This window comes from Agelaius tricolor, unplaced genomic scaffold (genome assembly GCF_023055355.1).
Source record: "Agelaius tricolor isolate 1412-34295 unplaced genomic scaffold, bAgeTri1.0.p SCAF_88, whole genome shotgun sequence".
Lineage (NCBI taxonomy): Eukaryota > Metazoa > Chordata > Aves > Passeriformes > Icteridae > Agelaius > Agelaius tricolor.
Window position 1 is genome coordinate 686,510 of NW_027269348.1, and position 14,776 is coordinate 701,285.

Genomic DNA, 14,776 nt, shown 5'->3' on the forward strand with positions numbered 1-14,776 from the left:
AACTGGGCAAACCAAAACTCAACTGGGCAAACCAAAACTCGACTGGGACAAAAACTGACGCAAAAATTGAATCCAAAACTCAACTGGGCAATCCAAAACTCAACTGGGACAAAAATTGACACAAAATTCAACCCAAAACTCAACTGGGCAACCCAAAACTCAACTGGGACAAAAACTGACACAAAAATCCAACCCAAAACTCAACTGGGCAAACCAAAACCTGACTGGGACAAAAATTGACACAAAAATTTAATCCAAAACTCAACTGATTGACCCAAAACCCAACTGATTGACCCAAAACCCAACTGATTGACCCAAAACCCAACTGATTGACCCAAAACCCAACTGATTGACCCAAAACTGGCAGCAAAGGCAAGGGAAAAGGCAACTGGGCAAACCAAAACTCAACTGGGCAAACCAAAACTCAACTGGGCAAACCAAAACTCAACTGGGACAAAAATTGACACAAAAATTCAGCCCAAAACTCAACTGATTGACCCAAAACTCAACTGACCCATCCAAAACCCTACTGGGCCAAAAACTGACACAAAAATCCAACCCAAAACTCAACTGATCCCAAAAATGGCACCAAAGGCAAGGCAAAACCCAACTGGGCAATTCAAAACTCAACTGGGACAAAAATTGACACAAAAATCGACCCAAAACTCAACTGGGCAATCCAAAACCCGACTGAACACAAAAATGGCCCCAAAGTCAAGGCAAAACCCAACTGAGCAACCCAAAACCCCCTCAGGCCTCATCCCCACATCAGTTTTGAGGCCAATAAATGGATTTTTTCAGGAATTTTGAGGCCCATAAATGGATTTTTTCAGGGATTTTGAGGCCAATAAATGGATTTTTTCAGGGATTTTTGAGGCCCATAAATGGATTTTTTCAGGAATTTTGAGGCCCATAAATGGATTTTTTCAGGGATTTTGAGGCCCATAAATGGATTTTTTCAGGGATTTTTTTCACCTATCACCCCCACACCCCCTCAGGCCTCATCCCCCCATGAAATTTGAGTACAAAATCAGAGATTTTGAGGCCCATAAATTGATTTTTTCAGGGATTTTTGAGGAAAAAAATCAGAAATTTTTCCGCTATCCCCCCCACACCCCCTCAGGCCTCACCCCCCATCACTTCCAATCCCCATAAATGGATTTTTCAGGGATTTTTGAGTACAATAAATGGATTTTTTCAGGGATTTTTGAGGCCCATAAATGGATTTTTTCAGGGATTTTTGAGGACAAACTCCAGGGATTTTGAGTACAAAATCATGAATTTTGATGCCAATAAATGGATTTTTTCAGGGATTTTTGAGGCCAATAAATGGATTTTTTCAGGGATTTTTGAGTACAAAATCCAGATTTTTGAGGACAAACCCAGGGATTTTTTTCCGCTATCACCCCAAACCCCCTCAGGCCTCATCCCCCCATGAAATTTGAGTATAAACCCAGGGATCTTGAGTACAAAATCATGAATTTTGAGGCCCATAAATGGATTTTTTCAGGGATTTTGAGGCCCATAAATGGATTTTTTCAGGAATTTTGAGGCCCATAAATGGATTTTTTCAGGATTTTTGAGGCCAATAAGTGGATTTTTTCAGGGATTTTGAGGCCCATAAATGGATTTTTTCAGGAATTTTGAGGCCCATAAATGGATTTTTTCAGGGATTTTTTTCACCTATCACCCCCACACCCCCTCAGGCCTCATCCCCCATGAATTCTGAGGCCCACAACTGGAATTTTTCAGGGATTTTTGAGTACAAAATCATGATTTTTGAGGTCAATAAATTGATTTTTTGAGGGATTTTTGAGGAGAAAATCATGAATTTTGAGGACAATAAATGGATTTTTTCAGGGATTTTGAGGCCAATAAATGGATTTTTTCAGGGATTTTTGAGTACAATAAATGGATTTTTTCAGGGATTTTTGAGGAAAAAAATCAGAAATTTTTCCGCTATCCCCCCCACACCCCCTCAGGCCTCACCCCCCATCACTTTTCCGCCCCACAAATTGAATTTTTCAGGGATTTTTGAGTACAATAAATGGATTTTTTCAGCGATTTTTTCACCTATCCTCCCCAAAACCCCCTCAGGCCTCACCCCCCATCACTTCCAATCCCCATAAATGGATTTTTCAGGGATTTTTGAGTACAATAAATGGATTTTTTCAGGGATTTTTGAGGCCCATAAATGGATTTTTTCAGGGATTTTTGAGGACAAACTCCAGGGATTTTGAGTACAAAATCATGAATTTTGATGCCAATAAATGGATTTTTTCAGGGATTTTTGAGGCCAATAAATGGATTTTTTCAGGGATTTTTGAGTACAAAATCCAGATTTTTGAGGACAAACCCAGGGATTTTTTTCCGCTATCCCCCCCACACCCCCTCAGGCCTCACCCCCATCACTTTTCCACCCCACAAATTGAATTTTTTCAGCCTCCCAACCCCATCACCACCCCCGTTTCCCCAGGACCTGCAGGCCCAGGACCGCGCTCACCGCATCGGGCAGCAGAACGAGGTGCGGGTGCTGCGCCTCTGCACCGTCAACAGCGTGGAGGAGAAAATCCTGGCGGCCGCCAAGTACAAACTGAACGTGGACCAGAAGGTGATCCAGGCCGGGATGTTCGACCAGAAATCCTCCAGCCACGAGCGCAGGGCCTTCCTGCAGGCCATCCTGGAGCACGAGGAGCAGGACGAGGTAGGGAAAAATAAATATAAAATAGAAAATGTAAAGTGTAAAGTGTGGTTGGTTCATGGAGCACGAGGAGCAGGACGAGGTAGGGAAAAATAAATAAAATATAAAATATAAAATATAAAGTGTGGTTGGTTCATGGAGCACGAGGAGCAGGACGAGGTGGGGAAAATAAATATAAAATATAAAATGTAAAGTAGAAAGTGTGGTTGGTTCATGGAGCATGAGGAGCAGGACGAGGTAGGGAAAAATAAAATATAAAATATAAAATGTAATTAATTAATGGAGCACGAGGAGCAGGACGAGGTAAAATAAATAAAAATATAAAGTGTGGTTGGTTCATAGAGCACAAGGAGCAGGACGAGGTAAAAGAAATAAAATTATAAAATGTGATTAATTCATGGAGCACGAGGAGCAGGACAAGGTAGGGAAAATAAAATATAAAATGTAAAATGTGAAGTGTGGTTGGTTCATGGAGCACGAGGAGCAGGACGAGGTAGGGAAAAATAAAATATAAAATATAAAATATAAAATATAAAATATAAAATATAAAATAGAAAGTGTGGTTGGTTCATGGAGCACGAGGAGCAGGACAAGGTAAAAGAAATAAAATTATAAAATGTGATTAATTAATGGAGCACGAGGAGCAGGACGAGGTAAAAGAAAAAAAATATAAAATATAAAGTGTGGTTGGCTCATGGAGCATGAGGAGGAGGATGAGGTAGGGAAAAATAAATATAAAATATAAAATGTAAAGTGTAAAGTGTGATTGATTCATGGAGCACGAGGAGCAGGACGAGGTAAAAGAAATAAAAATATAAAATGTGATTAATACATGGAGCACGAGGAGGAGGATGAGGTAGGGAAATCAAATATAACATGAGGAAAAAGAAATAAAATGTAAAGTGTGGCTAATTCATGGAGCACGAGGTAGGAAAAAATTAAAATATAAAATGTGATTAATTCATGGAGCACGAGGAGCAGGACGAGGTAGGAAAATAAATAAAATATAAAATAGAAAGTGTGGTTGGTTCATGGAGCATGAGGAGCAGGACGAGGTAGGAAAATAAATAAAATATAAAATATAAAATGTGATTAATTCATGGAGCACGAGGAGCAGGACGAGGTAGGGAAATAAAATATAAAATATAAAATATAAAGTGTGGTTGGTTCATGGAGCACGAGGTAGGAAAAAATAAAATATAAAATGAGGGAAAAAGAAATAAAATATAAAATGAGGGAAAAAGAAATAAAATTATAAAGTGTGGTTGATTCATGGAGCATGAGGTAGGAAAAAATAAAATATAAAATGAGGGAAAAAGAAATAAAATATAAAGTGTGATTGGTTCATGGAGCACGAGGTAGAAAAATAAAAATATAAAATGAGGGGAAAAGAAATAAAATATAAAGTGTGGTTGATTCATGGAGCACGAGGAGCAGGACGAGGTAGGGAAAAATAAATAAAATATAAAATGTAAAGTGTAAAGTGTGGTTGGTTCATGGAGCATGAGGTAGGAAAAAATTAAAATATAAAATGGGATTAATTCATGGAGCACGAGGAGCAGGACGAGGTACAAAAATAAAAATATGAAATGAGGGAAAAAGAAATAAAATGTAAAGTGTGATGAATTCATGGAGCACAAGGAGCAGGATGAGGTAGGGAAAAAATAAAATATAACATGAGGGAAAAAGAAATAAAATATAAAATGTGATTAATTCATGGAGCACAAGGTAGGAAAAATAAAATAAAATATAAAATGTGATTAATTCATGGAGCACAAGGAGCAGGATGAGGTACAAAAATAAATAAAATATAAAATATAAAATGTGATTAATTCATGGAGCACGAGGAGCAGGACGAGGTAGGAAAAAATAAAATATAAAATGAGGGAAAAAGAAATAAAATGTAAAGTGTGGTTGGTTCATGGAGCACGAGGAGCAGGACGAGTTGGAAATGCTGAAAAAGGAGAAAAAATGGCCAAAATTCGGGCAAAAATGAGTTAAAAACGGCCAAAAAAAAAAGACTTAAAAATGGACAAAATTTGCCTGAAAGTCGAAATGAGGTGAGGAAAAAAATAAAAATAAAAATGTGTGAAAATGAGGAAAAATTCAAATTCTATTGAAACAACTCCAGATGAATAAAATAGAGCCTAAAAAAGGCAAAAATAATGAGTTGGAAATGACAGAGAAAAATTGAAAATATTAAAATGCCCCAAATTGAGATAAAACCAACCTGGAATGAGTTGAAATATAAAGAAATAAAATAAGAAATAGGGATTAAAATAGCCCAAAATGGGTAAAAATACAGGAAAAAGTAAAAAAATAAGTGAAAAAAAATCATTGAAATCACCCAAAAATGAGCAAAAAAAATCTGTTTAAACCACCCAAAAATGAGCAAAAAATTCTGTTTAAACCACCCAAAAATGAGCAAAAAATTCTGTTTAAACCACCCAAAAATGAGCAAAAAAATTTGTTTAAACCACCCAAAAATGAGCAAAAAAATTTGTTTAAACCACCCAAAAATGGGCAAAAAAACCCCATTTAAATGACCCAAAAATGGGCAAAAAATTGATTCAAAGCACCCAAAAAATCCCATTGAAACCACCCAAAAATGAGCCAAAAAATCCCATTTAAATGACCCAAAAAATGAGCAAAAAAATCCCATTTAAACCACCCAAAAATGGGCAAAAAACCCCATTAAAACCTCCCAAAAATGGGCAAAAAAATCCCATTGAAACCACCCAAAAAATCCCACCAAAACCACCCAAAAATAGGCAAAAAAATCCCATTTAAATGAGCAAAAAAATCCAATAAAACCACCCAAAAATGAGCACAAAAACCCCATTAAAACCACCCAAAAATGAGCAAAAATCCCCATTTAAATGACCCAAAATTGAGAAGAAAACCTCATTTAAATGACCCAAAAATGGGCAAAAATCCCCATTTAAATGACTCAAAAATGAGCAAAAAATCCCCATTTAAATGACCTAAAAATGGGAAAAAAACCCCAAAAGAGCCACCTAAAAAATCCCATTTAAACCACCCAAAAATGGGAAAAAAATCCCATTGAAACCACCCAAAAATGAGCAAAAAATCCCATTTAAATGACCCAAAAATGAGAAAAAAAACCATTTTAACCACCCAAAAATGAGCAAAAAAATCGATTGAAACCACCCAAAAAATCCCATTAAAACCACCCAAAAATGGCAAAAAAATCGATTGAAACCACCCAAAAAATCCCATTGAAACCATCCAAAAATGGGCAAAAAAATCCCATTTAAACCGCCAAAAAATGGGCAAAAAACCCCATTTAAATGACCCAAAAATGGGCAAAAAATTCATTCAAACCACCCAAAAAATCCCATTAAAACCACCCAAAAATGAGCAAAAAAACCCAATTAAAACCTCCCAAAAATGGGCAAAAAACCCCAAATGAATTCACCTAAAAATCCCGTTAAAACCACCCAAAAATGAGCAAAAAAAACGAAAAAACCACCCAAAAATGAGCAAAAAACCCTCATTTAAATGACCCAAAATTGAGAAAAAAAAAACCAAAACATTAACACCACCCAAAATTGAGCAAAAAATCCACCAAAACCACCCAAAAAATCCCATTGAAACCACCCAAAAATGAGCAAAAAATCCCATTTAAATGACCCAAAATTGAGCAAAAAAAACCATTTTAACCACCCAAAAATGAGCAAAAAATCGCAAAAGAACCACCCAAAAACGAGCACAAAAACCCCATTAAAACCACCCAAAAATGAGCAAAAAGACCCCATTTAAATGACCTAAAAATGGGCAAAAAATCCCATTAAAACTACCCAAAAATGGGCAAAAAATCTATTGAAACCACCCAAAAATGAGCAAAAAAACCCAATTAAAACCTCCCAAAAATGGGCAAAAAACCCCAAATGAATTCACCTAAAAATCCCATTGAAACCACCCAAAAATGAGCAAAAAATCCCACCAAAACCACCCACAAATGAGCAAAAAAACTCAAACAGAACCACCCAAAACATCCCATTGAAACCACCCAAAAATGAGCAAAAAATCCCATTTAAATGACCCAAAATTGAGCAAAAAAACCTGAAAAACCACCCACGAATGAGCAAAAAAAAACCTCATTAAAACCACCCAAAAACGAGCGAAAAAAACCCCCAAAATTGCTGAAAACGCCCCAAAATCGCCCCAAAATGGGCCCCAGGAGGTCCCCGGGGCCGCGGGGCCGTGGGTGAAGGCCCAAATTTGGGTTTTCCAGGAGGAAGATGAGGTCCCCGATGATGAAACCGTGAACCAGATGATCGCACGGCACGAGGAGGAGTTCGACCTCTTCATGGTGAGGAGGAGGAGGAGGGGAACGGGGAGGGAGGAAGGGCGGGAGGAGGAGATGAGGAGGAGGAGGGGAACGGGGAGGGAGGAAGGGCGGGAGGAGGAGGAGGAGGAGGAGGAGGAGAGGGAGGGCAGGAGGAGGAGGAGATGAGGATCATGGGAGGAGGAAGAGCAGGAGATGAGGAGGAGGAGAAGGAGGAGAGGAGGAAGGGTGGGAGGAGGAGGAGAAGGAGGAGATGAGGAGGAGGAGGAGAGGGAGGAAGGGCGGGAGGAGAAGATGAAGATCTGGTGAGGAGGAAGAGGAGCAGGAGATGAGGAGGAGGAGGAGCAGGAGGAAGGAAGGGAGGGAGGAAGAGGAGGAGATGAGGATCTGGTGAGGAGGAAGAGGAGGAGGAAGGAGATGAGGAGGAGGAGGAGATGAGGATCATGGGAGGAGGAAGAGCAGGAGATGAGGAGGAGGAGGAGAGGGAGGAAGGGCAGGAGGAGGAGGAGAGGAGGAGATGAGGATCTGGTGAGGAGGAAGAAGAGCAGGAGGAGAGGGAGGAAGGGCGGGAGGAGGAGGAGGTGGAGAAGGAGGGAAATGGAGCAGGAAGAGGAGCCAGAGATGAGGATCTTGTGAGGAGGAGGAGGAGGAGGAAGGAGATGAGGAAGAAGAGCAGGAGATGAGGATCTTGTGAGGAGGAGGAGGAGGAGGAAGAGGCGCAGGAAGTGAGGAAGAAGAGAAGGAGGAGGAGATGGGAGAGGAGGAGATGGGAGAGGAGGAAGATCTCCCGAGGAAGAGGAGCAGGAGATGAGGAGGAAGATGAGCAGGAGAAATCCCATCCAACCCCGGATGGCCCCGATCCCCTTTGGATCCATCCCAAACCCTGATCCCACCTCAGATGTCCCCAATCCCACCTCAGATGATCCGTCCCAAATCCTGATCCCACCTCAGATGTTCCCTCACCCCATCCCACCTCAGAAGATCCATCCCAAACCCCAATCCCACCTCAGATCTCCCCAGTCCCACCTCAGATGTTCCCTCACCCCATCCCACCTCAGATGGCCACAATCCCACCTCAGATGTTCCCTCACTCCAAACCCCAGTCCCACCTCAGATCTCCCTGATCCCACCTCAGATCTCCCCAACCCCATCCCACCTCAGATGTTCCCTCACCCCATCCCACCTCAGATGTCCCCAACCCCATCCCACCTCAGATCTCCCTGATCCCACCTCAGATCTCCCCAACCCCATCCCACCTTAGATGGTCCCAATCCCACCTCAGATGTCCCTGATCCCACCTCAGATCTCCCCAGTCCCACCTCAGATGTCCCCATTCCCACCTCAGATGTTCCCTCACTCCATCCTTGATCCCACCTCAGATCTCCCCAACCCCATCCCACCTCACATGGTCCCGATCCCACCTCAGAAGATCCATCCCAAACCCCAATCCCACCTCAGATGTCCCCAATCCAATCCCACCTCAGATGTTCCCTCACCCCATCCCACTTCAGATCTCCCCAATCCCACCTCAGAAATCCATCCCAAACCCCGATCCCACCTCAGATCTCCCCAACCCCATCCCATCTCAGATGTCCCCAGTCCCACCTCAGATGTTCCCTCACCCCAAACCCCAACCCCACCTCAGATCTCCCTGATCCCACCTCAGATCTCCCCAGTCCCACCTCAGATCTCCCCAGTCCCACCTCAGATCTCCCCAGTCCCATCTCAGATGTCCCCTCACCCCAAACCCCAGTCCCACCTCAGATGTCCCCAATCCCACCTCAGATATCCCTGATCCTACCTCAGATGTTCCCTCACCCATCCCACCTCAGATCTCCCTGATCCCACCTCAGATGATCCATCCCAAACCCCGATCCCACCTCAGATGTCCCCTCACCCCATCCCTGATCCCACCCCAGATCTCCCAACCCCACCCCAGACGTCCCCGCCCCACCCCAGTGACCCTCAGATCTCCTCGATCCCACCTCAGATGTCCCTGATCTCACCCCAGATGTCCCCAGTCCCACCCCAGACGTCCCCAGTTCCACCTCAGATGTTCCCTGATCCCACCTCAGATCTCCCCCATCCCACCTCAGATGTTCCCTCACCCCATCCCACCTCAGATGGCCCCAATCCCACCTCAGATGTTCCCTCACTCCAAACCCCAATCCCACCTCAGATCTCCCCAACTCCACCTCAGATGTCCCCAACCCCATCCCACCTCAGATCTCCCTGATCCCACCTCAGATCTCCCCAATCCAATCCCACTTTAGATGTTCCCTCACCCCATCCCACCTCACATGGTCCCAATCCCACCTCAGATGTTCCCTCACCCCATCCCTGATCCCACCTCAGATGTTCCCTCAGCCCATCCCTGATCCCACCTCAGATGTTCCCTCACCCCATCCCACCTCAGATCTCCCCAGTCCCACCCCAGATGTCCCCAGTCCCACCCCAGCCGTCCCCACCCCGCCCCAGTGACCCTCAGATCTCCTCGATCCCACCCCAGATGTCCCCAATCCCACCCCAGATGTCCCCACCCCACCCCAGTCGTCCCCGCCCCGCCCCAGTGACCCTCAGATGTCCCCAGTCCCACCTCAGATGTCCCCAGTCCCACCTCAGATCTCCTCGATCCCACCCCAGATGTCCCCAGTCCCACCCCAGATGTCCCCACCCCACCCCAGCCGTCCCCGCCCCAGTGACCCTTTCCCCGCCCCACCGCCAGCGCATGGACCTGGACCGGCGGCGGGAGGAGGCGCGGAACCCCAAGCGGAAGCCGCGGCTGATGGAGGAGGACGAGCTCCCGTCGTGGATCCTCAAGGACGACGCCGAGGTCGAGCGCCTCACCTGCGAGGAGGAGGAGGAGAAGATGTTCGGCCGCGGCTCCCGGCACCGCAAGGAGGTCGACTACAGCGACTCGCTGACCGAGAAGCAGTGGCTCAAGGTGGGACCATCTTGGCTGGTGGCACCTGGGTTGGTGGCACCTGGTGGTGGCATCTGATGGTGGCATCTTGGTGGGAGTACCTGGTGGTGGCATCTGGTGGTGGTATCTGGGTGGTGGCACCTGGGGGTGGAACCTGGGGGTGGAACCTGGGGGTGGTATCGGGTGGGAGCACCTGGTGGCGGAACTTGGTGGTATCTGGGTGGTGGCACCTGGTGGTAGAACCTGGTGGTGGAACCTGGGTGGGAGCACCTGGTGGTGAAACCTGGTGGTGGTATCTGGTGGTATCTGGGTGATGGCGTCTGGTGGTGGAACCCCGTGGTGGCATCTGGTGGTGGTATCTGGGTGGGAGAACCTGGTGGTGGCACCTGGTGGTATCTGGGTGGTGGAAGCTGGTGGTGGCATCTGGGTGGTGGAACTTGGGGGTGGAACCTGGTGGTGGAACCTGGGGGTGGAACCTGGTGGTGGCATCTGGTGGTATCTGGGTGGTGGAGCCTGGTGGAACCTGGTGGTGGAACCTGGTGGTGGAACTTGGTGGTATCTGGGTGGTGGAACTTGGTGGTGGAACCTGGGGGTGGAACTTGGTGGTAGAACCTGGTGGTGGAAGCTGGTGGTGGAACCTGATGATGGCACCTGGGGGTGGTATCTGGGTGGGAGCACCTGGTGGTAGCACCTGGTGGTGGCACCTGGTGGAACCTGGTGATGGAACCTGGTGGTGGAACCTGGTGGTGGCATCTGGGTGGTGGCACCTGGTGGGGTGGGAGCACCATGGTGAGGAGCCCAAATCACTGGGGATCCTCAATCCCAAGGATCTCCAGGCCCAAGGATCCCAAATCCCTGGAGATGCCAAATCCAAGGACCCCAAATCCCCTGGAACTGGGATGATCCCAAATCCCCTTGGCTCCTCACCCCCAGGCCATCGAGGAGGGCACCCTGGAGGAGATCGAGGAGGACTCAGAACTCCTCTGGGATTGGGATGATCCCAAACACCTGCAGATCCCAAATCCCAATGACCCCAAATCCTCTGGGATTGGGATGATCCCAAACACCTGCAGATCCCAAACCCCTGCAGATCCCAAATCCCAATGACCCCAAATCCTCTGGGATTGGGATGATCCCAAACCCCTGCAGATCCCATCTCCTGCAGATCCCAAATCCCCTGGAACTGGGATGATCCCAAATCCCCTTGGCTCCCCCCAGGCCATCGAGGAGGGCACCCTGGAGGAGATCGAGGAGGAGGTCCGCCAGAAGAAGTTCTCTGGGATTGGGATGAGCCCAAATCCCTTTGGCTCCACCACCCTTTAGATCCTAAATCCCTTTGGCTCCCCAGCCCAGGCCATTGAGGAGGGCACCCTGGAGGAGATCCAGGAGGACTCAGAACTCCCCTGGGATTGGGATGATCCCAAACCCCTGCAGATCCCAAACCCCTTTGGCTCCACCACCCTTGTAGATCCTAAATCCCCTTGGTTCCTCACCCCCAGGCCATCGAGGAGGGCACCCTGGAGGAGATCCAGGAGGAGTTCCACCAGAAGAAGTTCTCTGGGATCGGGATGATCCCAAACCCCTGTAGATCCTAAATCCCCTTGGTTCCTCACCCCCAGGCCATCGAGGAGGGCACCCTGGAGGAGATCGAGGAGGAGGTCCGCCAGAAGAAGTCCTCTGGGATTGGGATGATCCCAAACCCCTGTAGATCCTAAATCCCCTTGGTTCCTCACCCCCAGGCCATCGAGGAGGGCACCCTGGAGGAGATCGAGGAGGAGGTCCGCCAGAAGAAGTCCTCCCGCAAGCGCAAGCGGGAGCCCGAGGGACCCCCGGGACCCCCGGCGGGCGCCCGGAGCCGGGACAAGGACGAGGAGATTCGGAAGCAGAAGAAGCGGGGGCGGCCCCCGGCCGAGAAGCTGTCCCCGAACCCACCGCCCCTGACCCGCAAGATGCGCAAGATCGTGGACGCCGTCATCAAGTACAAGGACAGGTGAGGAGCACACCTGGAGGGTCTGGTGGGCCTGAGGGTTCCATGAGGTTCCTGGAGGTTCTGGAGGTTCCATGAGGTTCCTGGAGGTTCTGGTGGGTCTGGAGGTTCTGGTGGGTCTGGAGGTTCTAGGAGGTTCCTGGAGGTTCTGGTGGGTCTGGAGGTTCTGGGTGGGCCTGAGGGTTCCATGAGGTTCCTGGAGGTTCCTGGAGGTTCTGGAGGTTCTGGAGGGTCTGGTGGGCCTGGAAGGTCTGGTGGGCCTGAGGGTTCCTGGAGGATCCTGGAGGTTCCTGGAGGTTCCTGAGGGTTTCTGGTGGGCCCGGACATCATCAGGTACAAGGACAGGTGAGGAGGACACCTGGTGGGCCTGGAGGGTCTGGAGGGTCTGGTGGGCCTGGAGGTTCCATGAGGTTCCTGGAGGTTCCTGGAGGGTCTGCTGGGCCTGGAGGTTCTGCTGGGCCTGGAGGTTCCAGGTGGGCCTGAGGGTTCCATGAGGTTCCATGAGGTTCCTGGAGGTTCTGGAGGTTCTGGTGGGTCTGGAGGTTCTGGTGGGTCTGAGGGTTCCTGGAGGTTCCTGGAGGTTCTGGAGGTTCCATGAGGTTCCATGAGGTTCCATGAGGTTCCTGGGGGTTCTGGAGGTTCCTGGAGGTTCCTGGGGGTTTCTGGTGGGCCTGGACATCATCAAGTACAAGGACAGGTGAGGAGGACGCTTGGTGGGCCTGGAGGGTCTGGTGGGCCTGAGGGTTCCTGGAGGTTCCATGAGGTTCCTGGAGGTTCTGCTGGGCCTGGAGGTTCCATGAGGTTCCATGAGGTTCCTGGGGGTTCTGGAGGTTCCTGGGGGTTTCTGGTGGGCCTGGACATCATCAAGTACAAGGACAGGTGAGGAGGACGCTTGGTGGGCCTGGAGGGTCTGGTGGGCCTGAGGGTTCCATGAGGTTCCATGAGGTTCCTGGAGGTTCTGCTGGGCCTGGAGGTTCCATGAGGTTCCTGAGATACTGAGGATGAGGATGATGGGATGATGAGGACAAGGATGAAGATGATGGGATGACGAGGATGAGGATGAGGAGGATGATTGATGATGATGATGATGATGGTGGTGAGGAAGGCCGCGTCCTGATGCTCGTTTATAGGATGATGATGATGATGATGATGATGATGATGCTGCTGATGATGATGCTGCTGATGATGATGATGGTGATGATGATGATGATGATGATTGATGATGATGATGATGATTGATGATGATGCTGATGATGATGATGGTGAGGAAGGCCGCGTCCTGACGCCCGTTTATGGGATGATGATGATTGATGATGATGGTGATGATGATGATGGTGATGATGATGATGATGCTGATGATGACAATGATGATGATGGTGAGGAAGGCCGCGTCCTGATGCCCATTTATGAGATGCTGATGATTGATGATGATTGATGATGATGGTGATGATGCTGATGATGCTGCTGATGATGATGATGATGACGATGGTGAGGAAGGCCGCGTCCTGACGCCCGTTTATGAGATGATGCTGATGCTGACGATGATGATGATGGTGGTGGTGATGATGATGGTGGTGGTGGTGAGGAAGGCCACGTCCTGACGCCTGTTTATGGGATGATGATGATTGATGATGATGGTGATGATGATGATGATGCTGATGATGATGATGATGGTGATGATGATGATGATGCTGATGATGACAATGATGATGATGGTGAGGAAGGCCGCGTCCTGATGCCCATTTATGAGATGCTGATGATTGATGATGATGGTGATGATGCTGATGATGATGCTGATGATGACGATGATGACGATGGTGAGGAAGGCCGCGTCCTGACGCCCGTTTATGGGATGACGATGATTGATGATGATGATGCTGATGATGATGCTGACGATGATTGATGATGATGATGCTGATGATGACGATGATGATGATGGTGATGAGGATGATGATGCTGATGATGCTGACGATGACGATGGTGAGGAAGGCCGCGTCCTGACGCCCGTTTATGAGATGATGATGATGGTGGTGACGATGATGGTGGTGATGACAATGACGGTGATGATGACGATGGTGAGGAAGGCCGCGTCCTGACCCCCCGTGTCCCCCCGCAGCAGCAGCGGGCGCCAGCTGAGCGAGGTTTTCATCCAGCTCCCGTCCCGCAAGGAGCTCCCGGAGTACTACGAGCTCATCCGCAAGCCCGTGGACTTCAAGAAGATCAAGGTACCCAATGGGGCCCACCAGGGTCCACCGGGGTCCAATGGGACCCACCAGGATCTACTGGGGTCCACCAGGATCCAATGGGGTCCATCAGGGTCCAATGGGGTCCATCAGGGTCCACCAGGATCCACCGGGGTCCATCAGGATCCACCGGGATCAACTGGGGTCCACCACTGGGGTCCACCAGGATCCAATGGGGTCCACCAGGGTCCACCGGGGTCCACCTGGATCTCCTGGGGTCCATCAGGGTCCAGTGGGGTCCACCAGGGTCCACTGGGGTCCACCAGGGTCCAATGGGGTCCATCAGGATCTACTGGGGTCCATCAGGATCCACCGGGGTCCAATGGGGTCCACCAGGATCTACTGGGGTCCATCAGGGTCCACCAGGATCCACCGGGGTCCAATGGGGTCCATCAGGATCCAATGGGGTCCATCAGGATCCAATGGGGTCCACCAGGGTCCATCAGGATCCAATGGAGTCCACCTGGATCTACTGGGGTCCATCAGGGTACAATGGGGCCCGCCAGGATCTACTGGGGTCCATTGGGGTCCACCAGGATCTACTGGGATCCACCAGGATCCACCAGGATCCAATGGGGCCCATCAGGATCTACTGGGGTCCACCAGGATC

General features: G+C 48.6%; 1 protein-coding gene and 1 long non-coding RNA gene across 6 annotated transcripts in view; both read left to right on the forward strand.

Moving 5' to 3' along the window:
• SMARCA4 (SWI/SNF related BAF chromatin remodeling complex subunit ATPase 4) overlaps nt 1-14,776 on the forward strand; it is a 61,096-nt gene that overhangs the window by 42,068 nt on the left and 4,252 nt on the right. For 2 of the 5 annotated variants that reach the window (XM_071418588.1, XM_071418590.1), the window contains exons 27-31: nt 2,477-2,704; nt 6,960-7,037; nt 9,739-9,957; nt 11,676-11,926; nt 14,040-14,148. In XM_071418588.1, coding sequence (XP_071274689.1) covers nt 2,477-2,704; nt 6,960-7,037; nt 9,739-9,957; nt 11,676-11,926; nt 14,040-14,148 — 885 coding nt within the window. The other 3 variants (XM_071418589.1, XM_071418592.1, XM_071418591.1) reach the window with 3 other exon arrangements.
• Nucleotides 2,712-5,673, forward strand: LOC139585725 (uncharacterized). The gene is made up of 2 exons (XR_011677261.1): nt 2,712-4,429; nt 4,561-5,673. It is a non-coding gene; the product is annotated as an uncharacterized lncRNA (long non-coding RNA).